Source organism: Microtus pennsylvanicus, chromosome 18 (genome assembly GCF_037038515.1).
Source record: "Microtus pennsylvanicus isolate mMicPen1 chromosome 18, mMicPen1.hap1, whole genome shotgun sequence".
Taxonomy (NCBI): Eukaryota; Metazoa; Chordata; class Mammalia; order Rodentia; family Cricetidae; genus Microtus; species Microtus pennsylvanicus.
Window position 1 is genome coordinate 3,218,399 of NC_134596.1, and position 27,792 is coordinate 3,246,190.

Sequence of the window (27,792 nt, forward strand, 5' to 3'; positions counted from 1 at the left end):
ATCTCAGGCTCCTGACGTGAGACTCAAGTGCAGATAGGGGCTAGCGATATGCATATCTAAGCCGTCCAAGATGTGCTGACCGCCACTGACCCATGGCTGTCCGGGCCTCAACCGTCAGGTGTCTGACAAATCACCCTCTGGTTGGCACTTTCCCCAGCATGAGATTCCTAAGGGGACATTCCCATTCCTTTGGGCCCATTATTCCACTACTCTGATGGGTCAGACTGGAAGAGACAGTTCCCTTCCCACGTGGGATCTGGGGTGGACCGCAATGATCAGACGGGGCGGCCAGTTCCCTTCTCCACCGGTGTCCCATCTGATCGTTTTCAGTTCTCAGCAGCCCTATCGGCCAGGTGCGGTGAATGTTGATTCTGCTACTCAAAGTAGCAAGTATAGTAAATATTTGAGTGTCAGAGAGCAAATATCAGCGGTTTGAGATCCACACGGAATAAATGAGAGGGTCAAGACTTGCAGCGCACCATTTCTGTCACATGGGGTATTAGGCTGAGAGGGAAAGGGACTGCCTGTCTGCAGAGGAGGCGCGAGGGCAGCAATGGCGTATATGCACCAAACGGCCGGCCGGAAAGGCCGCGTGGGCTCATGAGGTGGGAGCGGCCTCATGCGAGGACTGGGGAGGTAGCTAGGCTTCCAGCCCAGGCCGCTGAGTCCCTTTCACCTCATCAGCCCCTGGAGAGCTTACCAGGGATCCCGAGCCTGGGCGAGGGGAGCCAGCCAGGTCGGTGTGAGGGGCAGCCATTCTGCAGTCCCCGGCTCTCCACAGGGTGCAGGGAGGGAGTCCTGGGGTCAAGGGTCACCGCGCCCCTTCTCCCTCCGAACGCAGAAAACTGCCTGCCTCTTCGAGGTGAGCCGGCGAGTCAGCCTCCTCAGGGCTCGCCCACAGCCGCCACTGCCCTTCAGGGCTGGTCTTTCGGGTGAAGCCCGGCTTCATTTCCAGCCTGTTGGGCACAGCCATTTCCAGTTTTGGAGGAGCCAGGACACCAGCTTGCTTTCCTTTCCGAGGCCATAGTTCCGGGAAAGGAGGTAACATGAGTGGAAGGGGTGTTTCTGAGGAGGCTTAAGGGCCAGTACGACATGGCAGGAGGTCAGAGGGTATCAGAAGTGGTCAGCTGGCCAGAGCTCAACCCTGGAGCTGAGGCTGTGGCTAGCTCGATGGGAGACTGCTTGCCTAGCACTTACAAGGTCTGAGTACTAAACAGAGAAATGGTTAAATAAAGTAAACGAAGAATCAAATCCAACGCTCAGTTCTGTCACCGAGAGCTCCAGCTGACTGAATTTTTCAGAGAACTTGTTTTCAGTTCTGCTGGGTGTAGCAGGCGTTCTTGGCCGCCAGCCCCCAAATCAGGACATGGCAACTTATTATCAACTGTGAACGGTTGGCCTTAGCTTAGGCTTCTTTCTAGTTTTTTTTTGTTTGTTTTTGTTTTTTTAACTTAAGTTAGCCCATTTCTATTAATCTATGTGGCTCATTTACCTCATCTGCATACTTCCATCCTGAGTCCCTGCTTCCTCCACGTTTGGCAGGCTGGCTCCAAGCTGACTGGCTGACTCTGCTTTTCTCTTTCCCAGCCAGCCCCACCTATCCCCTGCTCTTCCTAGCTATTGGCCATTGAGCTTTTTATTAGACCAATCAGGTGTTTTAGGCAGGCAAGGAGAGATAACAACACATCCTTACTTAGTTAAAAAAAATCAGCATGGGGGCTGGAGAGATGGCTCAGTGGTTAAGAGCACTGACTGCTCTTCCAAAGGTCCTGAGTTCAATTCCCAGCAACCACATGGTGGCTCACAACCATCTGTAATGAGGTCTGGTGCCCTCTTCTGGCCTTCAGGCATACACACGCAGAAAGAATATTGTATACATAATAAATAAATAAATAAGTTTAAAAAATTCAGCATAAACAAAAGCAACACACCTTTATGTAGTCAAACGAATATTCTATTCTGCAGCAGCCGGTTTTGAATGTCTTCAAGAAAGGCAAATCTACCCCTTATTACACGACTCACCTGTTATTAAATTATTTTTAAATTATTAAATTATTATTATCTGATGCACTAGAGTCAGGGCCAATGCTAATATCACAGATTTTGAGAACCTAACTTTTCTTTTTTAATTGGAGGTGTGTCTCATTTTTGGTATGAGCAAAATATCTAGTAGTACTGAAGATTTGTTTGCCATAGGTAAGCCTCCTGCTTCCACAACATACTTAACTTTAAAAGATTTTTGCATGTATTGACTGAGGATTGTGTGGACGTGAGTCTGTGGGATGTGTCCTGGCACATGTGTGAGGTCTGAGGTCACCGTGTGGGAGTCGGTTCTCTTCTTTCTTCACGTGGGTACAGGAATTGAGCTGAGATCACCATGCTTGGCCGCAAGAGCCTTTACCCACTGAATTATTTTGTTAGCCCCAAATCGATTAGTTTTTGAGATAGGGTCTCAAGTAGCCCAGATGGCCTAGGAGTTGCTGTGTATTCAAGGATAACAAAGGTCTTTATTCAAGTTCTCCCATCTCCATGCCCCAAGTACTGTGATTACAGGCACAGGCCATCACGCCTGCTCTTGAGCAATGGTGAGGCTAGAACCCAGGGCGTTGTGCACACTGAGCAAGCACTCTACCAAATGAGCTACATTTCCCAGGACTCAACTTGGTTAACTTCTATATGTGTTAAGAAACTCTTTTTCTCTGTTCATCCCACTCTCATCCTCAAAGAAAAAGTAGAAACAAGGAAACACCTTTAATCCCAGCACTCGGGATGCAGAGGCAGGCAGATCTCAGAGTTCAGTGCCAGCATGGTTTACATGGAAGTTCCAGGACAGCTACCCAGAGAAACCCCGCCTCAAAGAAGATTCCACCCCCAAAAAAGAAGTAATGATAGAAAATGATTTAAGTTTATTCTTCTCTCATAAAATACAACCCGACTGAAGCTTCCCCTCCGTCTACTCCTCCCAGTTCCCCCACTTTCCCAAGAACCACTCTGCTCCTCCATCTCCCCCCAAAAAAGAGCAGGCCTCCCAGGGACATCAACAGAAAACAACAAAACGATGAAATAAGACTAGGCATGAACCCTCTTGTCAAGGCTGGATGAAGGAACCCAGTACAGGAAGACGGTCCCAGGAGCAAGCAAAAAGAGTCAGAGACACCCCGACTCCCATTTCCAGGAGTTAGAGACACCCCAACTCCCGTTTCCAGGAGTCAGAGACACCCCGACTCCCATTTCCAGGGGTCTCACACAAACGCCAACCCAACGACCCTAACGTATATGCAGAGGAACTGGCGAGAGTCCATGCGGTTCAGTGACTGCCCCTTTTGTCTCCGTGAGCCCCCATGAGCCCTGCCTAGCCGATTCTGCAGGCCAGGTCTCCCAGTGTCCTCAAACCCTCTGGTTCCCACAATTCCTCCTCCCCTTCTCCTGAGCTGCAAGGGGAGGGACCTGATGGAGATGTCCAAGCTGGATTTGCTTTGTGCCTAATGAATGGCTGTGGGTCTCTGTGCCCGCTACTGTGAGCTGCTGGAAGAAGCCTCTCTGGTGCCAGCGGGGCTTGGCACTGATCTGCCAGTGTAGCAGAACATCATCAGGAATCGTTTCATTGAGTCTTTTTTTTTAGCCAGTTGTGTTCGACTCTATCCAGCTTCCTGGCTCATCAGTATAGGTTGGCCACTCCCACAAGTTCTGCACCACCATTGCCCCAGCTCATCTTGCAGGCAGGGCAAATTGTAGGTCAAAGGCTTTGAGGCTGGACGTGTCTCAGTTCCACCATTGAAAGCCTTGCCAGGTTACAGAAGATGAACGGTTCAGGCTCCATATCTTCCATCACCAGGTTTCTGCCATGCGGATTGTTATCTCTCCTCAGGACTGTCCATCGGATTTCCTCCTCATCTGGTTGATGAATCTCTCACCTCAGATTCTTTCCCTATCTCTGTCTGGGAGTCCTGCCTAGCTATTGGTCATCCAGCTTTTTATTTTTTATTTTTGGTAAAGATGTATTTATTTAGTATGCATACAGTGTTTTGTCTGCATGTGTGCCTGCACACCAGAAGAGGGCGCCAGATCTCACTACAGATGGTTGTGAGCCACCATGTGGGTGCTGGGAATTGAACTCAGGGCGTCTGGAAGAACAGTGCTCTTAACCTCTAAGCCATCTCTCCAGCCCTGGTCATCCAGCTCTTTATTAAACCAATCAGAAGGTGTCTTAGGCAGGTGAGATAAAACAGAGACACATCTTCACACGGTATACAAAAAGATTATCCCAACATCGGATTTTTGGTTTCTTTCCCATATGAAGTTGAGTATTGTCCTTTCAAGGTCTGTAAAGAATTGTGCTGAAGCTGAGCAGTGGTGGTGCACACCTTTAATCCCAGCGCTTGGGAGGCAGAGGAGATGGATCTCTGTGAGTTCAAGGTCAACCTGGTCTACAGAGCTAGTTCCAGGACAGTCAGAGCTACACAGAGAAACCCTGTCTCGGAAAAACAAAAAATAAATAAACAAACAAAAAAGACTTGTGTTGGAATTTGATGACTCTGGAAATTGCTTTTGGTAGAGTGGCCATGTTTACTATGTTAATTCTACTGATTCATGAACATGGGCGATCTGCCCATCTTCTGATATTGCATTCAATTTCTTCATTCAAATCCTTCAAGTTTTTGTCATACAAGGCTTCTGTTTGCTCGGTTAGAGTTTTCCCAAGGTATTTTGTAATATTTGAGTTCTGTTGTGAAGGGTGTTATTTCTTCGGTTTCTTTCTCAGCCCATTTGTATATCGGAGGGCTACTGATAGTTTTGAGTTAATCTTGTATAAAGTCACTTCACTGAAGGTGTTTATCAACTGTAGGGGTTCCCTGGTAGAATTTTTAGGGCTGATTATGTATATTGTCTTATTATCAGTAAATAGTGATATTTTGACTTCTTCCTTCCCAATTTGTGTCCTCTTGATCCTTCAGTTGTCTTATTGCTCTACCCAGAACTTCAAGCACTATATTGAGTAGATATGGGAGAGTGGACAGCCTTGTCTTGTTCCTGAGTTTAGTGGAATTGCTTTGAGTTTCTCTCCATTTAATTTGATGTTGCTATAGGCTTGCTATATATTGCCTTTATTATGTTTAGGTATGTCCCTTGTATCCCTGATCGCTCCAAGACTTTTATTTTATTTTTTTGGTTTTTCGAGACAGGGTTTCTCTGTGATTTTAGAGCCTGTCCTGGAACTAGCTCTTGTAGACCAGGCTGGTCTCGAACTCACAGAGATCCGCCTGCCTCTGCCTCCCAAGTACTGGGATTAAAGGCGTGTGCCACCACCGCCTGGCTGATCTTAAGAAAATAAAAGTGTTAACAAGGGGCTGGAGAAATGACTCAGCAGCTAATAACACTTGCTGCTCTTCCAAGACTTTTATAATGAAGGGTGTTTGATTTTGTCAAAAGTTTTTTTTTGGCATCTAGTGAGATGACCTTGTGATTTTTTTTCTTTCAGTTTGTTTATATGGTGGATTACATTGGCTGATTTTTATATGCTGAACCATCCCTAAATCTCTGGGGTGAAGCCTACGTGGTTATGGTGTATGATCTTTTTCATGTGTTCTTGAATTTGGTTTTTAAGTACTTACTGAATATTTTTTCATTCATGTTCATAAAGGAAAATGAACTGTAATTCTTTCTTTGTTGACTCTTTTGTGGTTTGGGTGTCAGTGTGACTGTGGCCTCATAAGATGAATTTGGCAGTGTTCTTTCTGTTTCCGTTTCGTGGAATAATTTGAGGAGTATTGGTGTTAGCTCTTCTAGCAAAGTCTCCGAATTCTAGATTAAAACCACTTGGCCCTGGGCTTTTTTTGCTTGGGACACTTCTAATGGCTGCTTCTATTTTCTTAGGGTTTGTGGATCTATTTAAATTGTTTATCTGATCTTAATTTTGGTAAGTGGTATCTATTGAGAAAATTATCCATTTCTTTTAGATTTTCCAAATTGGTGGCGCATAGATTTTTAAAGTATGGCCTAATGATTCTTTGGATTTGGATTTCCTAGCTGTCTGTTGTTGTGCCCTTATTTTCATTTCTGATTTTGTTAATTGTTGTTGTTGGTAGTGGTGATTGTGTGTGTGTGTGTGTGTGTGTGTGTGTGAGAGAGAGAGAGAGAGAGAGAGAGAGAGAGAGAGAGAGAGAGAGAGAGAGAGAGAATATGTAAGTACGTGTGTGCACGCTCATGTTTGCAGGCCAGAGGTTGATATGAGGTGCCGGCTGTCACACTTCCCCTTATTTTTTGAGACAGATGGAGTTTATGGGTTCAGCTAGACTAGCTGCCCAACAGACGTCTCACTGCTTCCCCACAGGACCCCTGTCTCCCCTCTCAGTACTAGGATAGCTTTGTATCATACCCTTCCTTCTAGTTTTATTTGTCGTTTTCTTTCACCTGGGTACTGGGGATGTGAACTCAGGCCCTCCAGCTTGTACTGAGGGCTTCTCCTCAGCCCTCAGTGTTGTTGTTGTTGCTCCAAATTAGGAGATTAATTTATATTGGCAACAGCTGTATTTCCTCTATGTTGTTCAAGACAGGCTTTCTTTCTCTGCGTAGCGCTGGCTGTCCTAGAATTAGCTATGTAGGCAATGGTGGCCTCAAACTCCAGAGATCTGCCTGCCTCTGCCTCCGAGTGCTGGGATTCAAGGCTTGTGCCACCACTGCCCAGATACTTCCTCTATTTTTTTCTGATTTGCTCTGCATTGCCCTTTTCTTTTTTATTATACCTTTCTAATTGATATTTATTGAGCTCTACATTTTCTCTGCTCCTCTCCCCTCCCCCTTCAATCCTCCCCAAGGTCCCCATGCTCCCAATTTACTCAGGAGATCTTGTCTTTTTCTACTTTCTACTTCCCATGTACATTAGATCTATGTAAGTCTCTCTTGTTGTCTAAGTTCTCTAGGATTGTGATTTGTAACCTGGCTTTCTTTGCTTTATGTTTTAAAATCACCTATGAGTGAGTACATGTGATAATTGTCTTTCTGTGCCTGGGTTACCTCACTCAAAATAATGTTTTCTAGCTCCGTCCATTTTCCTGCAAAATTCAAGCTGTCGTTATTTTTTTCTGCTGTGTAGTACTCCATTGTGTAAATGTACCACATTTTTTCTTATCCATTCTTTGATCGAGGGGCATTTAGGTTGTTTCCAGGTTCTGGCTATGACAAACAATGCTGCTATGAACATAGTTGAGCACATGTCCTTGTGCACGATTGAGCATCCTTTGGATATATACCCTAAAGTGGTATTACTGGATCTTGAGGAAGGTTGTTTCTAAATTTTCTGAGAAATCGCCACACTGACATCCAGCTTGCATTCCTACCAGCAATGCAGAAGTGTTCCCTTTCCCCACAACCTCTCCAGCATAAGTTGTCATTAGTGTTTTTGATCTTGGTCATTCTTACAGGTGTAAGTGGAATCTCAGAGTTGTTTTGATTTGCATTTCTCTGATGACTAAGGATGTTGAACATTTCCTTAATTGTCTTTCAGCCATTTTAGATTTCTCTGTTGAGAGGTCTCTGTTTAGGTCTGTACTCCTTTTTTTTTAATTGGATTATGTGATTTTGGTGTCCAATTTCTTGAGTTCATTGTATATTTTGGCGATCAGTCCTCTGTCTGATGTGGGGTTAGTGAAGATCTTTTCCCATTCTGTAGGCTGTAGTTTTGTCTTGTTGACTGTGTCCTTTGCTTTACAGAAGCTTCTCAGTTTCAGGAGGTCCCACCTATAAATTGTTTCTCTCAGTGTCTGTGCTACTGGGGTTATATTTAGGAAGTGGTCTCCTGTGCCAATGCGTTCAAGTGTATTTCCCACTTTCTCTTCTATAAGGTTCAGTGTGGCTGGCTTTATGTTGAGGTCTTTGATCCATTTGGACTTGAGTTTTGTGCATGGTGATAGATATGGGTCTATTTTCATTCTACATGTTGATATCCAGTTATGCCAATTACAACTTGTTAAATATTCTTTCTTTTTTCCAATTGATATTTTTTGCTTCTTTGTCAAAGATCAGGTGTTTGAAGATGTGTGGATTGATACCCGGGTCTTCTATTTGGTTCCATTGGTCCTCCTGTCTGTTCTTATGCCGATACCAGGCTGATTTCAGTACTGTAGCTCTGTAGGAAAGTTTGAAGTCAGGGATTGTGATGCCTCCAGAAGTTCTTTTATTGCCCAGGATTGTTTTGGCTATCCTGGGTTTTTTGTTTTTCCATATGAAGTTGAGTACCGTTTTTTCGAGGTCTTTGAAGAATTTTGATGGGCATTGCATTGAATCTGTACTTCCTCTATTTCAATCTTATAATTTATTAAAAGAATAAAGTATTCTTCTAATTTTCTCACTATGGATTGACATCTGTGTTGGACAGCCTAGGCTGGCGTTGCCCTTCAGGTCTGTCTGCCTCTCCCTGCCAAGGACTGAGGCTAAAGGTATGTGCCACCACAACAGGCTTAATGTTTGTGGTTTTCTGCTTTATGGCAATCAAGTACAACGAGAACATCCTCATGAGAAGGTGAATGTTGCATTTGGCTAAGAGCCTTCTTATTCCTGGCATCCTGGCTGTCTTCCTCACGAGAACCACACTCTTGGGAAATGTGTGTGGTTGCTTTGCATTTCGGCCTGCACCTCTGTCACATGATAATACTATCTACCTCGCTGGGTATAAAGCATTTAGAATGGTGTGTGGCATCAAAGGAGGACCACCATAGGTTCGTTATCACTGCGGCTGTAGTCTCAGTTGGCTGCACTAATGAAGGCTTACGGGACACACTAAGAAAAGGAATCCCACACTAGCTCAGAACTAAGAAATAGACAGTCATTTATTAAGGGGTAAAACTTACAAATCAGGATTCTCTGCTTGAACGATGGATGAAGATGAGATCCCAAACAAATCGAACCAGCAAAAGGGGGCCCAGGCGGAGGAGAGAAGGGCCCGCTGCGCTCGCATCCGGGTAGTCTATGAGGCCACGCCCCAGTAGGCGGGTAGTTACTAGCTGTAAACCTTCCCGCAGCACCAGAAATGGTTAGGTGATAGTGTCTCTGCGTGTTTAATATTACCAAATAGTTTTTCAAAATGATCCTCACAATCTGTACTCTCGCACTAACGGAGAAGGGTCTCTCCGGCTGCTCTACACTGTGTGAACGCATAGAGTTGTTATTGTTTAGCCAGGGCGGTGAGCAGCAGCATTTCCCTGTGATTAGAATGGACTTCCTACTGAGTGTTTACAACATCGAGCACATATTAAAACATTCTTTGTAAATTTATTTTTTTATGTCTATGAGTGTGAATGGCATGTGCATGCAGGAACCGTCAGAGGCCAGAAGTGACCATCGGGTCCCCTGGCACTGAAGATTCAGGCTTTGTGAGCTGCCTGACATGGGTGATGAGCGGAACTCCAGTCTTGTGCAAGAGCAGCAAACACTCTTACCACGAAGCCATCTCTCCAACCTTCTCTTGATGCTCTATTGTTACTGTTATGAATTCCATTTTACTTTTTCTCTTTTTGAAGCAGGGTCTCACTATGTAGCTCCGGCTGTTGAGGAACTTTCTCTGTATCCCAGGCTGATCTTGTACTCATAGGATCTGCCCGCTTACCACCCCAGTGCTGGGATTAAAGGCATGGGCCACCACAGTTGGCCGCTTTCCATTTTTTTAATATTTTAAAATTATTTATTTTATTACTTAAAAAAATACCAATCCAAATTCCCACTCCCTCCTTCCTCCCACTCCCCTCCCACTTCCTCCACACGCCCTCTCATCCCAACCCCTCCTATTCTAAGAGAGGGCAAGGCACCCTGCCCTGTGGAAAGTCCAAGGCCCTCCCTACTACATCTAGGTTGAGCAAGGTATACATCCAAAGAGAATAGGATCCTGATAAGTCAGTACATGCAGTAGAGACAAATCCCAGTGCCACTGTCAGTGGCCCCTCAGTCTGCCCCAACTGTCAACCACATTAAGAGGGACTAGTTTGATCCCATGCTCGTTCACTCCCAGTCCAGTTGGAGTTGGTGAGCTCCCATTAGCTCAGGCAAGCTGTCTCAGCGGATGAACCCCTCATGGTCCTGACCTCCTTGCTCATACTCTCACTCCTTCCACTCTTCAACTGGAGCTTGGCAGCTCAGTCCAGGGCTCCGATGTGGGTCTCTGCCTCTGTTTCCGTCTGTTGTTGGACAAAGGTTCTATGGTGATATTTAAGATACTCATCAGTCTGACTACAGGGCAAGCCCAGTTCAGACACTCTCTCCTCTATTGCTTAGGGTCTTAGCTGGGGTCATCCTGTGGATTCCTGGCCATTTTTCTAGAGCCAGGTTTCTTGCTAACCCCATAATGGTTCCCTCAATCAAGATAATTCTTTCTTTGCTCTCTGTCCTTCCTCCATCTCGACCATCCCATTTCCTCAAGTTCTCCTTAACCCTCCCCTTTTCCCTTCCTTCTATCTCCTGCCCCCATGCTCCCAAATTTCGTCTGATGATCTTGTCTGCTTCCAATTTCCAGGTGGATCTATATATGTTTTTCTTTAGATTCACCTTAATACTTAGTTTCTCTAGGATCAGGAACTATCAGCTCCACGTCCTTTGTTTATGGCCAGTATCCACTTATGAGTGAGTACATACCATATTCGTTTTGTTGGGTCTGGGTTACCTCACTCAGGATAGTGTTTTCTAATTCCATCCATTTGCATGCAAAATTCAAGCTGTCATTTTTTTTTCCCCACTGAGTAGTGTGTAGATGAGCCACACTTTCTCCCTCCATTCTTCCACTGAGGGGCACCTGGGTTGTTTCCAGGTTCTGGCTATTACAAATAATGCTGCTATGAACATAGTTGAACAAATGCTTTTGTGGTATGATTGAGCATCTTTTGGTATATTCCCAAAAGAGTTGTAATGCTGGATCTTGAGGTAGGTTGACTCCCAATTTTCTGGGAAACCGCCACACTGATTTTAAAGTGATTACACAACTTTGCATTCCCACCAGCAATGGATGAATGTTCCTCTTACTCCACATCCTCTCCAGCATAAGCTATCACTGGTATTTTTTATCTTAGCCACTCTGACTAAGATAGTATCTCAGAGTTTTTTTGATTTGCATTTCCCTGATAGCTAAGAAAGTTGAACATTTCCTTAAGTATCTTTTGGCCATTTGAAATTCTTCTGTTGAGAGTTCTCTGTTTAGTTCAGTACACCTTTTTTTTTTTAAAAAAAAATTGAGGTATTTAAAATTTTAATGTCTAATTTCTTGAGTTCTTTATATATTTTGGAGATAAGTCCTTTGTATGATGTGGGGTTGGTGAAGATTTTTTTTCCCATTCAGTAGGCTGCCTTTTGGTCTTGTTGACCGTGTCCTTTGCTTTACAGAAGCTTCTCAGTTTCAGGAGGTCCCATTTATTTATTGTTGCTATTATTGTCTGTGCTACTGGGGTTATATTTAGGAAGTGGTCTCCTGTGCCCATGCATTGAAGGCTGCTTTCCACTTTCTCCTCTACCAGATTCTGTGTGGTCAGATTTATATTGAGGTCTTTAATCCATTTGAACTTGAGTTTTGTGCATGGTGATAGATATGGATCTATTTACATTCTTCTACAGGTTGACATCCAGTTGTGCCAGCACCGTCTGTTGAAGACGCTTTCTTTCTTCCATTGCATACTTTTAGCTTCTTTGTCAAATTCAGGTGATTATACGTGTGTGGATTAATATCCAGGTCTTCAATTCGATTCCGTTGGTCAACATCTCTGTTTTTATGGCAATACCAAGCTGTTTTCATCACTGTAGCTCTGTAATAGAGTTTGATGTCAGGGATGGTGATGCCTCTGGCAGTTCCTTTATTGTGCAGGATTGTTTTGGCTATCCTGTTGTTTTTTGTTTGTTTGTTTGTTTTTTTCATATGAAGTTGATTATTGTTTTTTCAAGGTCTGTGAATAATTGTGTAGGGATTTTGATGGGAATTGCATTGACTCTATAGATTGCTTTTGGTAGAATTGCCATTTTTACTATGTTGATCCTACCTAAGAGCATGGGAGAGCTTTCCATTGGTGTCTTCTTCAATTTCTTTCTTCAAAGACTTAGTTTCTTGTCAAATAGGTCTTTCACTTCCTTGGTTAGTGTTACTTCAAGATATTTTATGTTATTTGTGGCTATTGTGAAAGGTGATGTTTCTGATTTCCCTCTCAGCTTCTTTATCCTTTGTGTATAGGAGGGATACTGATATTTTTGAGTTGATCTTGTATCCTGCCACATCACTGAAGATATTTATCAGCTGTAGGAGTTCTCTGGTAGAGTTTTTGGGGTCTATCGTAAATGTACACTATCACATCATTTTCAAATAATGAAAGTTTGACTTCTTCCTTTCCAATTTGAACCCCTTGATCCCCTTATGTAGTGTTTCCAGGGTTTGTAGGCTTTCTGGGAGTAGTATTGTTGAATTCTAACTTTACTCCATGGTGATCCGATAAGACGCAGTGGGTACTCCAATTTTTTTGTATCTGTGGAGGTTTGCTTTGTTACTGAGTATGTATGCAATCAGTTTTAGAGAAGGTTCCATGAGGGGCTGACTTCGAGGCCAGCCTGGTCTACAGAACAAGTTCCAGGACAGTCAGAAAACACAGAGAAACCCTGTCTCAAAAAACAACAACAAAAAATTAAATTACATTTATTTATTTATTTTGTGTGTATATATGTGCACAGGCCACAGCAAAATATGGAGGTCAGAGGACAAGCTGAAGGTATCTGTTGTCTCCTTCCACTGTGCGTCCTGGGGATTGAACTCAGGCTAGCAGGACCATGGGTCCTGATTTGATATTTTAAACAAGAATTAACCAGTTATTTATTTTTTAAACATTTATTTATTTATTATGTATACAATATTCTGTCTGTGTGTATGCCTGCAGGCCAGAGGAGGGCACCAGACCCCATTACAGATGGTTGTGAGCCACCATGTGGTTGCTGGGAATTGAACTCAGGACCTTTGGAAGAGCAGGCAATGCTCTTAACCTCTGAGCCATCTCTCCAGCCCTTAATCAGTTATTTTTTTTTTTATAAAGTATTCCTACAGGGTGCTGGAGAGATGGCTTAGTGGTTAAGAGCACTGGATACTCTTCTAGAAGACCCAGGTTCAATTCCTAGTACCCAAATAATTATATACAGTCACCTGGGTTAGTTTGGGCTGTTATAATAAAGTATTCCTACATTTGGGGTTACCTGATTTTCCTCATGACTACATACATTCTGGTTATTCATTTTTGTTCTTGGTGTATCATGGCAGGAGGACACGGCATTCCGCTTTTGACCATCTTGTATTAGCAACCATTGATGATTTTGTGTGTATATGTGTGTATGTATTTGTTCATGTGTGTGTGTGTGTGTGTGTGTGTGTGTGTAGTTGTGTGTAGTCCAGAGGACCACCTCGTGTGTTTCCTCAGGACTTGTCCACCTCGTTTCACAAGACAGCGTTTTACCAGTTGGGGCAGGCTGGATTCGATCTCCATCTGCCTAATGCTGGGATGGAAACATGCTACCATGCCTGGCCTTTATGTGGGTCCCGGGGATTGAACTCAGATCCTCCTTCTGAGTAGCAAGCGCCTTAAAGCTGAGCCACCGCCAGTAACCTGACGCCTCTTGCTCGAGTCAGCGATTGTTCTTTCACAGACTTCTGTTTCCCTTCCCAGAACATTCCTGGTCCTCTGTCCTGTGGAGCATTTGAAGAACCAACAAAGGTCAGAGTGGAGGGATCACAAGGATCAAAGAGGACAGTGGCCCCAGACATGAGGTGCAGAACCATCCTCTGGCTTGGGAGTTGGGGGTGGAGCAGGAGGCAGAGGGGAAGGCAGTGAAGAAATGAGGGGTGGGGAGGTGGGAGCAGCTGCCCTCTGAGACAGAGGCCGGTCAGGCTCCTCTGAGACTGTAGGAGCTGAGCTGGAGCGCGGACAGCTGGGGAAGGCTTGCAGAGGTAAAGCAGGCATTTCTAAGCCTTTCTTTAGATGGCAGAGGCAGGGGCATCACCAGCTCCAGGCCAGTCTGGGTTGCGTAGGAAGCCCCTTTCTTACAAACCAGCAAACCAAAGCCCACTGTGAAGAGCCCCCCCTTCTCTCTCTTCCTCTTTCTCTCCCTCCCTTTTCCCCTCCTCCCTTCTTACCTGTCCTCTCTATAGCCCAGGGCTAGCCTCAAAGTCATGGCAGTCCTCCTGCCTCAGCCTCTTGAAGACTGAGGTTTCTAGTGGAAGCCACTGTGAGCTTTGGAGGGTGTCTACCTCTATATCCAGAAATCCTTAATGTGGTTCCCACCTTTCTGCCTCTTAACTGTAGCTCCCCCAACCCCTGTCCTTTGTGTTAAAACATTTGAAGAAGTAAAAAAATCATATAAGAAATGTGTGTGTGGCGGGTGGGTATGGTGCATATGTGTACATGAGCATGTTTATGTGTGAGTGTGCTAAGGCATTTGTGGGAGGTGCTTGTGTGTATGGCACATGTTGGTATGGTATGGGTGTGGGATATAGTACATGCGTGTATGTGTTTGTGATGTGTGTGAGGGTGATGATGCCTGTGTGCGTGTGTCACGTGTGGTGCCCGTGTGTGTCACGTGTGGTGCATGTGTGTGTCACGTGTGGTGCCCGTGTGTCACGTGTGGTGCCCGTGTGTGTCACGTGTGGTGCATGTGTGTGTCACATGTGGGGTGTGTGTGTGTCACATGTGGTGTGTGCGTGCATGTCACTTGTGGTGCCCTGTGTGGTGCCCGTGTGTGTCACGTGTGGTGCATGTGTGTGTCACATGTGGTGCCCGTGTGTGTCACGTGTGGTGCCTGTGTGTGTCACGTGTGGCGCCCGTGTGTGTCGCGTGTGTCGCCCGTGTGTGTCATGTGTGGTGCATGTGTGTGTCACGTGTGGTGCCCGTGTGTCACGTGTGGTGCCCGTGTGTCACGTGTGGTGCATGTGTGTGTCACGTGTGGTGCATGTGTGTGTCACGTGTGGTACATGTGTGTCACGTGTGGTGCATGTGTGTCACGTGTGGTGCCTGTGTGTCACCTGTGGTGCCTGTGTGTCACGTGTGGTGCATGTGTGTCACGTGTGGTGCCCGTGTGTGTCACGTGTGGTGCATGTGTGTCACGTGTGGTGCCCGTGTGTGTCACGTGTGGTGCATGTGTGTCACGTGTGGTAACCGTGTGTGTCACGTGTGGTGCATGTGTGTCACGTGTGGTGCCCGTGTGTGTCACGTGTGGTGCCTGTGTGTCACCTGTGGTGCCTGTGTGTCACGTGTGGTGACCGTGTGTCACGTGTGGTGCATGTGTGTCACGTGTGGTAACCGTATGTGTCACGTGTGGTACATGTGTGTCACGTGTGGTAACCGTGTGTGTCACGTGTGGTGCGTGTGTGTGTCACGTGTGGTGCCCGTGTGTCACGTGTGGTGCATGTGTGTGTCACGTGTGGTGCCCGTGTGTGTCACGTGTGGTGCCCGTGTGTGTCACGTGTGGCGCCCGTGTGTGTCACGTGTGGTGCATGTGTGCAGTATATGAGAATGTGATACGTGTTTGTCTAAGGTACATGATGTGTTTGTATGCTATATGTGGGGCCTGTTTGGGTGATACGTGTTTGCATGGCATGTATGTGGTGTGTGTGATGTATGTGTTTTGAATGTCAGTAAGTGGAGAGCGTAGAAATGAAATTCTCCTTTGAGAGAGTTTGGAACTCACTGAGCCCTGGTTTCTCCTAAGATCTGTGGCTTCTGATTTTCAGGTCCGCGGAGAAAGGGGAAGGGGCCCCTCCCCTCGCCAAAGCAAAAGCTTCTCTAGAGGAAGCGCCTCCAGAGTCTTCCTCAATAAAGGCTTCAGAGTCGTTGGTGGAACAAAACTTATCCACAGTCTCAAGACTTTCCGAGCTGGAGTCGAACACTGAGGAATGGGAAGGTGGGATCCTAAGTTGGTGTGTATCAGCCTGGGACACACAGGCCGCAGTCTCAGAGACCCGGGTGGCAAAGGCTCGGGCCTGGGAGACCCATGCTTTGGAGGCTCAGGTAAGAGGTGGCCCACAACCTAAGCCCAGTGCCACAAAAGAAGAGACTGTGACAATCTCAGAAGAGACAAGATATATGAGCAGGGAAGAGAGTGACGTCTTCCTTCCCCGTCAGCTCTGGTCCAGCAAGCTTAAGTTCATCCTGGCCATGGTGAGCTACCTGCTGATGCCGATTCAGCTCTGGCGCTTTGTCTCACAGTGGCTTCACAAAGGAGGCTGTAAGTCTGGGAACCCAAGAGGCACAGAGAAGTGAGGCTGCCCTGGCTCCCAGTGATAACATCTGTGAGGGGTCTGGATGCCAGAGAACAATAGAAACCATGTTTCCGAGACCCAGGGTCAGGAGAAGCAGAAGTGCAGGGTTTTAAGCATAGGCCAGTGGGATAACCAGGAGGATGCTGAGGGGAACTAGGCGTCTGAGACCTCTAGGAATAAGGAGCGTGACCAGTATGGGCTGTGGAGCCAGCAAGCCTCAAGCCCGTGGCCCGAGGGAGGCTGCTGTTGGTGAGGAAGGACAGGCACTGTGGGCCCGAGGCTCTCGGAGTCTTTCTTCCTTCTCTCCACAGGCAGCTTTCTTATAATGTACACCATAATGTTATTCTGGATTGGAATTCCTCTGCTCTTCCTGGAGATGGCCGTTGGCCAGAGAGTACAGCGTGCCAGCATTGACCTGTGGAAGACCCTGGGTCCCTGGTTTGGTGGACTGGGATACAGCACTTTCTTGGTGAGGAGCCCCAAGCTTCCCAAGCCTGCCCCTACAGCCGCTCCTCACCCTTCACTCCCTGCCCCTGCTCTTCCTCCCAGACACGTCTCCCCTGCTCTCCAGGTGTGCTTCATCATCAGCACCTACACGAATCTGTTTAATTCCTGGATCCTCTTCTACATGAGCCACATATTCTACTTCACTGTTCCATGGCAGCACTGTCCCTTTCAAAGGAACTCCAGTAGCTTTGGTGAGGAAGGAGAGGTGGAGAAACGGAGAGACTTGGGAAGAGGAGAAAATAGAAAGGAGGGGCATGACTCGGAAGACAACACAAAGAGCAGGGGGCTGCAGGGGCGAAGAGGGAGGGTTTGCCATGTCTAGCAGGCCTGTCCAAAGCCATGTCCTCCCAGATCCCGAATGTGAGCAGGCAACATCCTACACGTACTTTTGGTACCGGCAGACCCTGAAAGCCTCAGACAGAATAGAGGACGGAGGGCCTGTAGCTTTCAACCTGGGCATATGCCTCTTTCTGGCTTGGTGTCTCGTTTGCGTTCTCATAATCAATGGGATCAAGTCCTTGGAGAAGGTGAGTCGCACTGGGCCTTTGGCATTCTCAAGGGCTATGAGCTTGTTTCTCCCGCCTGGTCAGTTACCCCTGCAAGCTCCTTGCCTGGATGAAGACTCTTCTGAGTCCTACCCCAGCCCTGAGCTATGCACAAGGACAAGTCCCTATTGACATGCTGCACTCTGCGCAGGTTCTGAACGTCCTGGTGCTACTTCCCTATCTCATCATCTTCTGCTTCTTCTTCCGGACTCTGCCCATGGAGGGCACAGTATATGGGCTGAAACACCTGCTGGTTCTCGAGGTGAGGTCCTTCCGCAGAGCAGCGCAGCTGCCTACCATTGTCTCCTGTACCTCCTCCCTTCGAGAGATGATGTCCCTTCCCAAATCTTGACGTCCCTGTTGTACCCGCCTCTCCTTTTCAGGTGGCAAGCATTTACGACCCAATCGTGTGGTCCCAAGCAGGGGTCCAGGTCATGTTAGACATGGGCCTAGGCTTTGGGCCCATCGTCTACTTGTCCTCATACATGCCTGACTTCAACAACTGTCTGGGGGACGCATTCCTTATGGTCCTGATCAAGATGCTCACCTTGCTGTTCATCATGCCTTTCATCCTCTCGATCCTGGGCTTCTGGGCCACCATAACCACACATCGCTGCTGTGAGAAGTAAGGCCAGTTTCCTGATCAAGTCTAACCTGGGCGGCTTCATAACCCATCCTCACATCTCAACTTCAGGGAGGTTAAAAGCTCTGCTTCCTCTTAGCTGAGAACATTAGAGAGTGCCAGAGGTTGCCAACAGCCACCTCAAAGCTGACGTGCTAGCAGACGCTAAGAATGGCCGGCGTGCCAAGGTCACTCACACAGAGAACAGCATCTGTGTTCACCTCTCAGAGCCATCCACGGACATCTGCTTCCTCCGCAGGCCCTGAGCTGTGGGTTCCAGACTTAGTGTTCTCCGCCCATCTGGTAAAGCTAAACTCCAAAAGGTTAGGGAACAGGATTCTCTCCTGGCTGACACAGTCCTGCAGCTCTTCCTCTTGTCTTGGTCCTATTGACACATTCTAATCCCATGAGTTCATGGGGTACATTGCGATACATGTGTACATTGCATATTGACCACACTGTCACCTCAGACCTTAGTCTTTGTCTGTGGTGACAACAAAGATCCCTGAGGACGTTTTGTGTTTTGAGACAGGGTCTCCCTATCTAGCCCAGGCTAGCCTTGAACTCCTGATCCTCCTTCCTCCTACTTCTCGAAGCTTGGCTTGCAGCTGTGTGTCACCATGCCCAGCTCTTGTCGTTATTTTTATCCCTTTAAAGAGTCTCTTATTTGTTTATTCATTGTGTGTGCGTGTTTTGCCTGCATAGACTGTGTACACCATGAGTAGACCTGCTGCCTACGGAGGTCAGGAGAGGGGTGTCAGATCTGAAACAAGTTACCAACGGCTGTGAGTCAGAGTGTGGATGCTGAGAGCCGAATCTGGGTCCTCTGCAAGAACAACAAGTGCTCTTTGACGGCTGACGTTCTCTCTGGCCCCCTTGTCATTTTGATTACATAGCACACTCTGATTAGCTGTAAACGCCCTACTGTGTGAGAGACCTGGAGCCCGATCCTGCTGCTCTGCTGTCAACATAGCTTGGTGCCACCCATGAAGTGCCCTTTGCCATCACAGAAGCTCAGATTGGTTCGTCAGTGCCTTTCTTGCTTTTATTGCTTTTTCCAGCCTTGAGAGGAGGAGTGAAGAATGGAATACTAAGCCATAAACTTCTGGGGCCTGGTAATACGAGCTGAGAGGAGATAGGGCCTTTCCTTGAGCCTGAGAGAATCAGAGAGGCCTTCCAGAGAAGGCAAACCTGAGTTGCATTTCTCCCTAGTAACCCCAATCTCCACAAACGGCTGTCATTTTCTTCTGGAAGCTGGAGTTGTGTGACTTCTCCCGAGTACGTACACAGATATTTGTTCACCCTAGACAGGGAACTGAGCCAAGAGGGTTTCACCCAGGTCTGGCTGGAAGCGATGGCACACTGGGTCACCCGTGGGAGCATGGTGAGGGCTTACCTACAGGAAAGCAAGCGGCTTCAAGGCAGCGCTGTGACTGGAGAGCCTCGTGTGGGTGACACCTTGCATCCCTGCAGCTCCCTGCACCTCCTGTTGGCAGTTCTGGGAAGAGTCGTCTCCCCAGCAATTGTGGCTGTGTGCATAACCTTGGGGAGGGGTCTCATGTGTCTTGGACCTCTCGGGACTTCCAGTGTTCCCCAAGTTCGGTTAGCTTCCTGAGTCCTGTGATCCTCCCTTGGTGTGTTTCTGTTCAGGTTCACAGAAATTAGCCCCATGGCACCTATGCACTCCTGGCCTTACGCAGAGTTCTGCATGGCAGATGCAGCTGTTCCTCGAAGACCTCAGAGCTAACCTGCAGCCGCTCCATCCCTCATGTAATGTGCCCTTGCGCTTACCCATTCCCACCGTGTCTCCCTGCAGACAGAAATCCCCCCAGGACGGCACAGCCCAAGCACATTGCCGCTGGGAGGAGATTTCTTCCTGTACTGCGCAGAAGTTTGGTTTTGCTTCGGGTCAGCATCCCTTTGTAGCCCAGACTGCCTTGGAGCGCACAAGCTTTCTTTCTCTTCGAGCCTGCTGTCTGCTAGGCATACAGGTGTTTGCCATTGCCTCACTGTCGGGAACGGTCTGTTCTTGTTTAGTACAGAATGTGTCTAGTCACACGGACACACCAGGGAGTCCTAAAATGTGGACTTCGAGGATGCAGAGCTTACACATGCACAGGGCAGATGAAGCCTTAGAAGCTGGACAGGGTCTGCTCCGTGTCTGAGGGCCACAGTGGTTTAATCAGAATTACCCTTCCAGCAGGGAAACAGGAGAAGTCAGCTCTCTGTTTGCACAGCACTTTATTCAACTTGGCTGGACCGCTTAATTTTGCAAGTCTGATATGCATACATATAATAATATATTTGTGTTATTTGTTTAGCTGTGTGGCTAGTATTGGAGTATGAACTTGATGTGGGGGATGGACTGTCATGGCCCACATGTGGAGGTCAGAAGACTCTTTGTGAGGACAGTGCTGCCCTTCACCTTCACGTGGGTTCCAGGGACTGTCACCAGGCCTGTACCCACCTCTCCTTTACCCACTGAAGCTTCTTGATGACCGCTGTGTTGTGTTTTGTTAGGCTGGGTTTTTCGTTTATTTGTTTGTTTGTTTTTTCAAGACAGGATTTTTCTGTGTAGCCCTGGCTGTCTTGGAACTCTGTAGACCAGGCTGACCTCGAACTCACAGAGATCTGCCTGCCTCTGCCTTTGCCTCCCAAGTGCTGGAATTAAAGGCATGCACCGCCACCACCTGGCTGATCTTCTTATAAGAATAGAACTATTATCAAGGGGCTGGAGAAATGACTCAGCAGCTAATAACACTTCCATAGGACACGGGTTCGAATCCCAGCACCATGTTGGGAGGCTCCCAGCTGCCTGTAACTCCAGCTCCTGGGCATCTGATGCTTCTTCTGCCTTCTCCATCTACATATGCACTGAATAAATGAATATGAAAAATAAGCAGTGGTACACCAAAATATCCCTCTCCCCACATCCCCCGTGCGCCCCCTCCCCGTGCGAACCCGGTGCCTTTTTTTTTTTTTATATTTTGAGGCAGGGTCTCTCTTTCTGGCTGTCCTAGAGCTCACTATGTACACATGACATGAGAAAGGCCCCACCTTCAATGTCACAGTGAGTCAGACACTTGCTGCCAGTCCTCCCAGGGGCAGGGAAAGTGCAGAAGGGTGTTTAGCAAATGAACAAAAGAAGGGGCCAATTGAAGTTTCCACTAGGTTGTATCCATAAGGCAGCCTTAGCTGTAACTTAAAGCACAAGTTTTGACTCTGATTATCCACAAGACCAAGACTTGAGTTCCAAGAAGTCTCTTTCCAAAGCCCCAGTCCAGAGGACCTCACCTCAACCCTAGGCTGTTAAAATCTTCAAGACTAAGCCAGGCCTAGAGCTGTAGGTCCTACCAGGTCCTGCAGAGTCAGAGTCAGGAGAATCACAGCTTCAAGGCCAGCCTGGTCTACACAGTAAATTCCAGGACAGGCAGGGCTACATGGGGAGATCCTGTCTCAGAAAAGCCAGTAAATAAATATTTGAAAGGGAGGGTTAGAGAGGTGGCTCAGTGATTAAGAGCACTGGCTGCTCTTGCGGAGAACCCACATTCAGTTCCCACGACACACACTGTGGCTCTCAGCTACCTGTGCTCCAGTTCTGGAGACTCTGCTACCCTCTGCTGGCAAAACACTCATGCACATAAAATACAATAAAGGCATCTTAAAAAACTATATATATATAGTGAAAAGGGCCTGGGTACATCTCACTGTAGACCACAAATGGTTGTCATTTTCTTCTATCACCAACACAGCCCTGGCTGACTCCAAGCACGCTAGGCTGGGTGTCCAGAGACAGAAGTAGGAGATTCTCAGTGAGTTCAAGGCAAGTCAAGCCAGGTCTACATAGCAAGCGAGGTCAATCAAGACCACAGAGAGGTGAATGAATTTCACATTCATTTTCCTGTCTCGAAAAAGAGAAAAAGATTAATTTTTATTGTTTTTTAAATTATGTGTCAGGACTATAGTTCATGTAAGTGCAGTGCCCACAAGATCCAAAGGGCATCAGATCCCCCCTAGAGCTGGAGTTACAGGCAGCTGTGAGCTGCCAGACATGGGTGCTGGTGCAGAAACAGTACATGTTCTTAATTGCCGAGTCATTTTTCTGGCCCCCGAGGGCAAGGGCATTAAAAACAAGAGCAATAAATAAACAAAATAGACAACAAAATTAGTAAACAAAGGAAAACAACCAAAAGCTGATTTTAAAATAAACCATAGGTAGCCGGGAGGTGCTAGATACCATTAGTCCTAGCCCTGGGGAGGCTAGCCTGGTCTACAGAGTGAGCTCCAGGACAGCCAGAGCTATAGAGAAACCCTGTCTCGAAAAACCAAAATAAAATAAAATAATTACAAAAGATTAAAAATATCTTTCAGCTCAAATGATTTGCAATGAGACTATTAGTCTAAGTATGTAGCTGTCTTGTCTCCAGAAGAGCATCCTGTTTTAGTTTCTAGGACATGATCATACTTTCACGAAGCTTGCTCTCCGCTCTTGGCAAGGGCTCTGGTCAGAGTCAAGGTAACAACAGTTCTTTGACTTAGTACAACTTGGGACTGTCACACGCTTCAGGCTTCAGTCTAAGGAAGCTTCCCCGTTCTCCAAAGTGTAGGGCTTAGATGGTTTTTCTCTACTCCTCTCAGAAAAGCTGGTGAAGACTAGGCCCACGAATCCCTATGAAGTCCGGGCTCCCCAAGGGCATACATTCTTCATGGCCCCTGAAAGTGGGCATCCTCCAGACTTCACGGCAGGCTGTCCTTTACCGTTAGTACTATTGGACTCGAGATCTCTCTCATCTGTAAGATGAGCAAGGGAAGGACGGTGTGCCAAGGGCCTGACGGTTCTAATTCACCCATCCTCAGGAACACAGAGAAACTTATGATGCTGGTAGCCCAGGGGATCCTACCTCCTGAGGCGCGGCCCCCTACCCTGACGAAAAACCCGACCTCCACCTACAATTCCTGGCTCGACCGCCTCCGACCACCCTTGAGGAGTGCCGTCCTCAGCAAGGTGCCCGAATGCAACATCCAGGAGCATTTTCTGAAGGTCAGTGGAGATGCTGGAGAGCCCGCTCTGCCCCACAGAGTGCGGCTCTCACTAGTCCTGGAGAGAAATGTGGGTAATGTAGGAAACGCAGGGCAGTCGCAGTAGATAGAACCCCTTCCCCGGACTGCAGGGGCGGGGTCCTGCTGCGTGAGCCTTGAGAGGAGGTGGAGAAGGCACTTCACTTCTCTGTCCTTGCAGATTGAGGACAGCCCCCGCTTCATGTTCCTGACCTTCACGGAGGTCATCTCTCTGCTCCCTGGGTCGTTCTTCTGGACTGTGCTCTTTTTCCTGCTGCTGCTGAGTATGAGTTTGTGTGCCATGGTGACGTTCATGCTGGGCATCATCACCCCGCTCCAGGACACCTTCCCCTTCTTCAGGAGACAGCCAAGGATTCTTACAGGTACTTCCACCTTTGACCCCGCTCTCCCGCAGCCCTAACACCAGCCCTGGCTTAGGATCTCCCTTTAGTCCCATCTTCTCCCAGACCTCTGATCCTGACGCAGGCCTAATGCTTCCTCCAGTGGGTGCTTCCGTGGTGATGTTCCTGTGCGGCCTCTTCTTCATCCAACCTTCGGGCATCTACTACTATTGGCTGCTGAGTGAATACTGGATCGTCCTGCCCATCATCAGCATCGCCTTGTGTGAAAACCTGGCTGTAGCCTGGGCCTACAGGGCCAAGAGGTGAAGGGGGCCCGTGCCAGGCCCCCAGGAGCATGGATCTTTTGGGAGGGTTGACAGCTTTCCTGTTGTGTCTAATGTCAAGCCAGAGTGTTACAAGGGCCCTTAACGTCAAGGCCTCTGAGGAACGTTTGTTTACCAGAGTTTCGTGTGTTTCATGTGCTTCAGTGGCCTGTTAGTGACCAGGGACCCTGCATAAAGCCAGGTTAGCACTCTGTTCAGGACCTTACTTTCTAGTGGTATAGACACACAGCAGCAACACTGACAGACACGGAGCCTATGAATGGCAAGCGAGGCTGGGAGGAGGCTCAGCAAGTCAAGTCCTTGGTGTGCGAGCATCCGAGTCTGCGTTCTCTTCCTAGAACCCACATAAGTGGTCATGGCGGCACCCATTCTAGCCCCGTGAGGCGACAGTAGAGCTTCAGGCTCAGTGTGCAGGGCAGCAGCGGGAGCTGCTGGTGTCCCGCTCCAGCTTCCCTCTTCCCGTCCATGCGCACAGAACACAAGACAAGAAACCAAAGGCCATTGGTCCAGAGACAGTGTGTGTGGTTCGGACGGGTAGTAAAGAAGGCCTTGATGGTAGGGTAATGTGTCGGAAGACTCCTAAGTAAAATAAGGGAGGAGCCATGATTAATGTGTATGTGGTTTGCATGTATATGTATGTGTGTGAGTGTTCCTGCATGTGTGTACACCAGAGGAAATATCCTGCTTGAAGCTTTGAAGGAACAAGGGATCCAGGCAAGCTGGAGTAGAATTAGGAAATTGGGGGCAGAAGATGGGACCTTGTAAACCATGATATGACCTAGCTTTGTGTGCAGTGTGTATCACAAAACACTAAATGGTTTCAGTAGGGAGCACCATCATCAGCTTAAAAACAGATTAGAGACAAGGTCTCTCTATATGCTCCTGGCTGTCCTAGAACTTGCTATAGACCACGTTGACCTCACAGAGGGGTCTGTCTGCCACAACTTCCCAAGCTCTAGGACTAACAGTATGTGCCACCATACATATATTTTATGAAGGCACCTCTGGTGGCCCTGTAGGCCCAAGCAGAGCCAAGGAGGGGAATTGGGAGCTGTGAAAGATTACAAATAAGAGCCAGTAATGATTTGGGCTAGCGTGATGTGGTGAGAGAAGCCAGGCATGGTGGAACTAAGGAGGCAGAGGCAGGGGGATCTCTGTGAGTTTGAGGCAGCCTGACCTACAGAGTAAGTTCCAGGACAGACAGGGCTATGCAGAGAAACCCTACCTCAAAAAACCAAAACCAAATCAAACAAAGAAAGATGTGGTAGGAGAGGGGCCCGAGCCAGGAGCTCAGGACTGGAGGGGAACAGGGCAGCAGGGTCAGCCTCCAACCCAGGGTTCTCTCCTGTGCTGTCCAGATCTGAAGTGTTTGAATATTCAGTGTCCGTCTTGTGGGGCTATTTTGAGGCTCTTTGGAGCAGGCCTGTAGAAGTGACACCCAGCCCCTCTCTAGTCTGCTCTGGTCTCCATATTTCAGCCACCATGGATGGAGCCAGCTCTGCGGTCATTTCTTCCCCTTCAAGACGGGTCCTTAGGGTCAAGGCCATGTAAATCTTTCCTCCTCTAAGTCTCTGTGTGTCAGGTCTTTTGTGAGAGCAGCTCAAAGCTTGGCAGGCCGGGCAGGACGGCGCAGGCTTTAATTTCAGCATTCCGGAGGCAGAGCGAGGTGGATCTCGGTGACTCCACGGCCAGTGTGACCCACACAGAGACCCTATCTCCAGGAAGAAGTAACTAACAAGACACACAAGTGGTGTAGCCCCAAGGCAGAAGGTGCTGAAGTGGCGTTTGCAAATGGTCCTTAGAGTCTGTTCCCCCTCACTAACTCACTTTAAAATTATTTTATGTGTATGAATGTTTTGCCTGTATGTGTGTATGTATGTATATATGTGTACCACATGTGTGCCTGGTGCTCATGCAGGCAAGAAGAGGGTATCAGATGCCCTGGAACTGGAGTTATAGACAACTGTGAGCTGCCATGTGGCTGCTGGGAATCAAACCTGGATTCTCCACAAAAGCAATGAGTGCTCTTAATTGAGCCATCTCTCCAGCCCCATATGGTTCCACATTCATCTTCTGTGGGTGAGCGTATGTTTATGGGCACATGTGTGACTAACACAGTGCATTTGTGGGGTTTAGTGTTTTCTCCTACCATGTGGATCCCAGGGGCAGCAGGTGCCTTTACCTACTGAACCATCTTCATGGCTACCACCAAACACTTATTGAGACTCAAGTGCGGGTGCATAGGTGTCTGTGTGCCTGCCCATGCGCGTGTGAGCACCTGTCAGGTGCGTAGGTGTCTGTGTGCCTGCCCATGTGCGTGTGAGCACCTGTCAGGTGCGTAGGTGTCTGTGTGCCTGCCCATGCGTGTGTGAGCACGTGTCAGGAGTGTAGGTGTCTGTGTGCCTGCCCATGCGCGTGTGAACACGTCAGGTGTTTTTCTCAGTCGCTCTCCACTTACTTTTTGAGACAGGGTCACTTCTTGAACCTGGAACTCACTGACTTGGCTAAACGGGCTTCCTAGCAAGCCTCTGAGACTCTTGTCTCCACCTGTGCACACCTGTGTGCCTGACTTTTCTGTGTATATTGGTGCCAGTTTCCCCGTGCCAGGACATCTCTGTCCAGAAACCATTGTGGTGCTGGGATGAACTCATCATATTGAGGTCTCTCAAAGCCCAGGTCTGTAGGAGAAGATGTGCAGACAGCCCCGTGGGTGTGCCGGGTGCAGAGCGGTTAGTAAGGGGAGACACTGAGGGTGAGGATGGAAATTTAGGCAGGAGTGGCGGGGAAGGTGCTCTGAAGCAGAGCCTGGACAGACAGAGGCAGAAAAGAGAAGAGGACCTCGGAGCCTGGCCTCCCAGACCAAAGGGCTGCTGGTTCAAATCCAGAGCGTTATGATGGAAAGAAAGCAGGCTGGGTCATCAAGGTTCAGCGGTGCCTCGATTCTCTTTGCTTGGCTTAGGCTGGGTACCTAGCACCTAGAAAGCCACATCACAGATGTCATCTCAGGATGAATGAGAGGGTTATGGGCCCTGTGGGAGGTGCTGGGCAGCAGGGGGATAGAAGACCGACTAGAAGAGGAGACCTGAAATAACGCAGGCCAGAGCTGCCAGAAAATAACAGGATTGTGAGGTGGGGAGGCTGGACTGGCGCCCATATTCCTTGTCCCTCCACAGGTTCCTTGCAGACATGATGGCGCTACTAAGCCGCCCCATCTGCCCTATCTGTGGCTGGGTATGGTGCTATGTGTCCCCAGTGGTGCTGCTAGGCCTGTTAATAGCTGTCTTCATTCAGCTGGGCACAAAGCCCCTCACCTACACGGCCTGGAACTCCAGCACTGTGAGTGTACCCTCTCTCAGATCTTCCGGTTCTTTCTGGTCCTTCCAGTCCCCTGTGGGCTGAGGACCTGGCCATTGGCTCACTAGCCTTCACCTTTCCCCTCTCCCTCCCACACCTCTTCTTCCTCTCCTAGGAATTTTGTGTTAATACCCTTTCATGGTCTCTCCATAGTCAAAAGAGACAGTTCAACAATACCCAATGTGGGTCTTGATTCTGACAGTCGGGCTGTATGTCATCGTCCTCATTCCCATTCCTGCCTACGTTGCATACTGCCTCACCCTGGGGATTCCCTTCAGGCCTACAGCATCCCTTAAGCTCTCCAGCGGAAGTGGCCAGCCACTGACTAAGAAAGAGGCCTCAGAGGATATTTCACAGGGCTACAAAACAAAGTCCTCATCAGCCTGATGGCGGAGCCCCTAACTTCCCTCATTGGACCAGACATCCTGCATCTCTCACTGTAGACTGAAGGGGGAGGGGAGGAGCCGCAGATCCCTAATGGCTTTGCAGCCCCTTCCTGGCTGGACTCTTCCATTCCTGTATAGCACTTCTCCAGCCCTCGCTCGCTCAGTGTGTGTGCACGTTCACCGAGCTCCAGGCGTGGCCTGCCAACCCTGCTCCTGGTCCTGGGTCTCCTGCGGGGGCGAGAGAAGCCCAATGTTGATGGCCAATAAATCAGACTGTGGCTCCACGCTGAGTGTGAGGGGTTTTCCTGTAAAGGTCTCAAGTAGTTGCCTTTTCCACCATGCTGCCATTTTTTTCTAGAGCTACATGTCTAGCCCTGAGT

The 27,792-nt window shown here is 48.0% G+C and overlaps 1 protein-coding gene across 1 annotated transcript; it reads left to right on the top strand.

The window, feature by feature from the left end:
- The first annotated feature begins 8,870 nt into the window (after nt 1-8,870).
- Nucleotides 8,871-27,413, top strand: Slc6a16 (solute carrier family 6 member 16). The gene is made up of 12 exons (XM_075953205.1): nt 8,871-8,980; nt 15,728-16,221; nt 16,567-16,724; nt 16,827-16,953; nt 17,114-17,289; nt 17,459-17,569; nt 17,691-17,932; nt 22,787-22,970; nt 23,169-23,370; nt 23,492-23,651; nt 26,846-27,008; nt 27,180-27,413. Exons 1-12 carry the CDS (start codon nt 8,871-8,873, stop codon nt 27,411-27,413), a joined length of 2,361 nt encoding a protein of 786 aa, XP_075809320.1.
- Nucleotides 27,414-27,792: the final 379 nt, after the last annotated feature.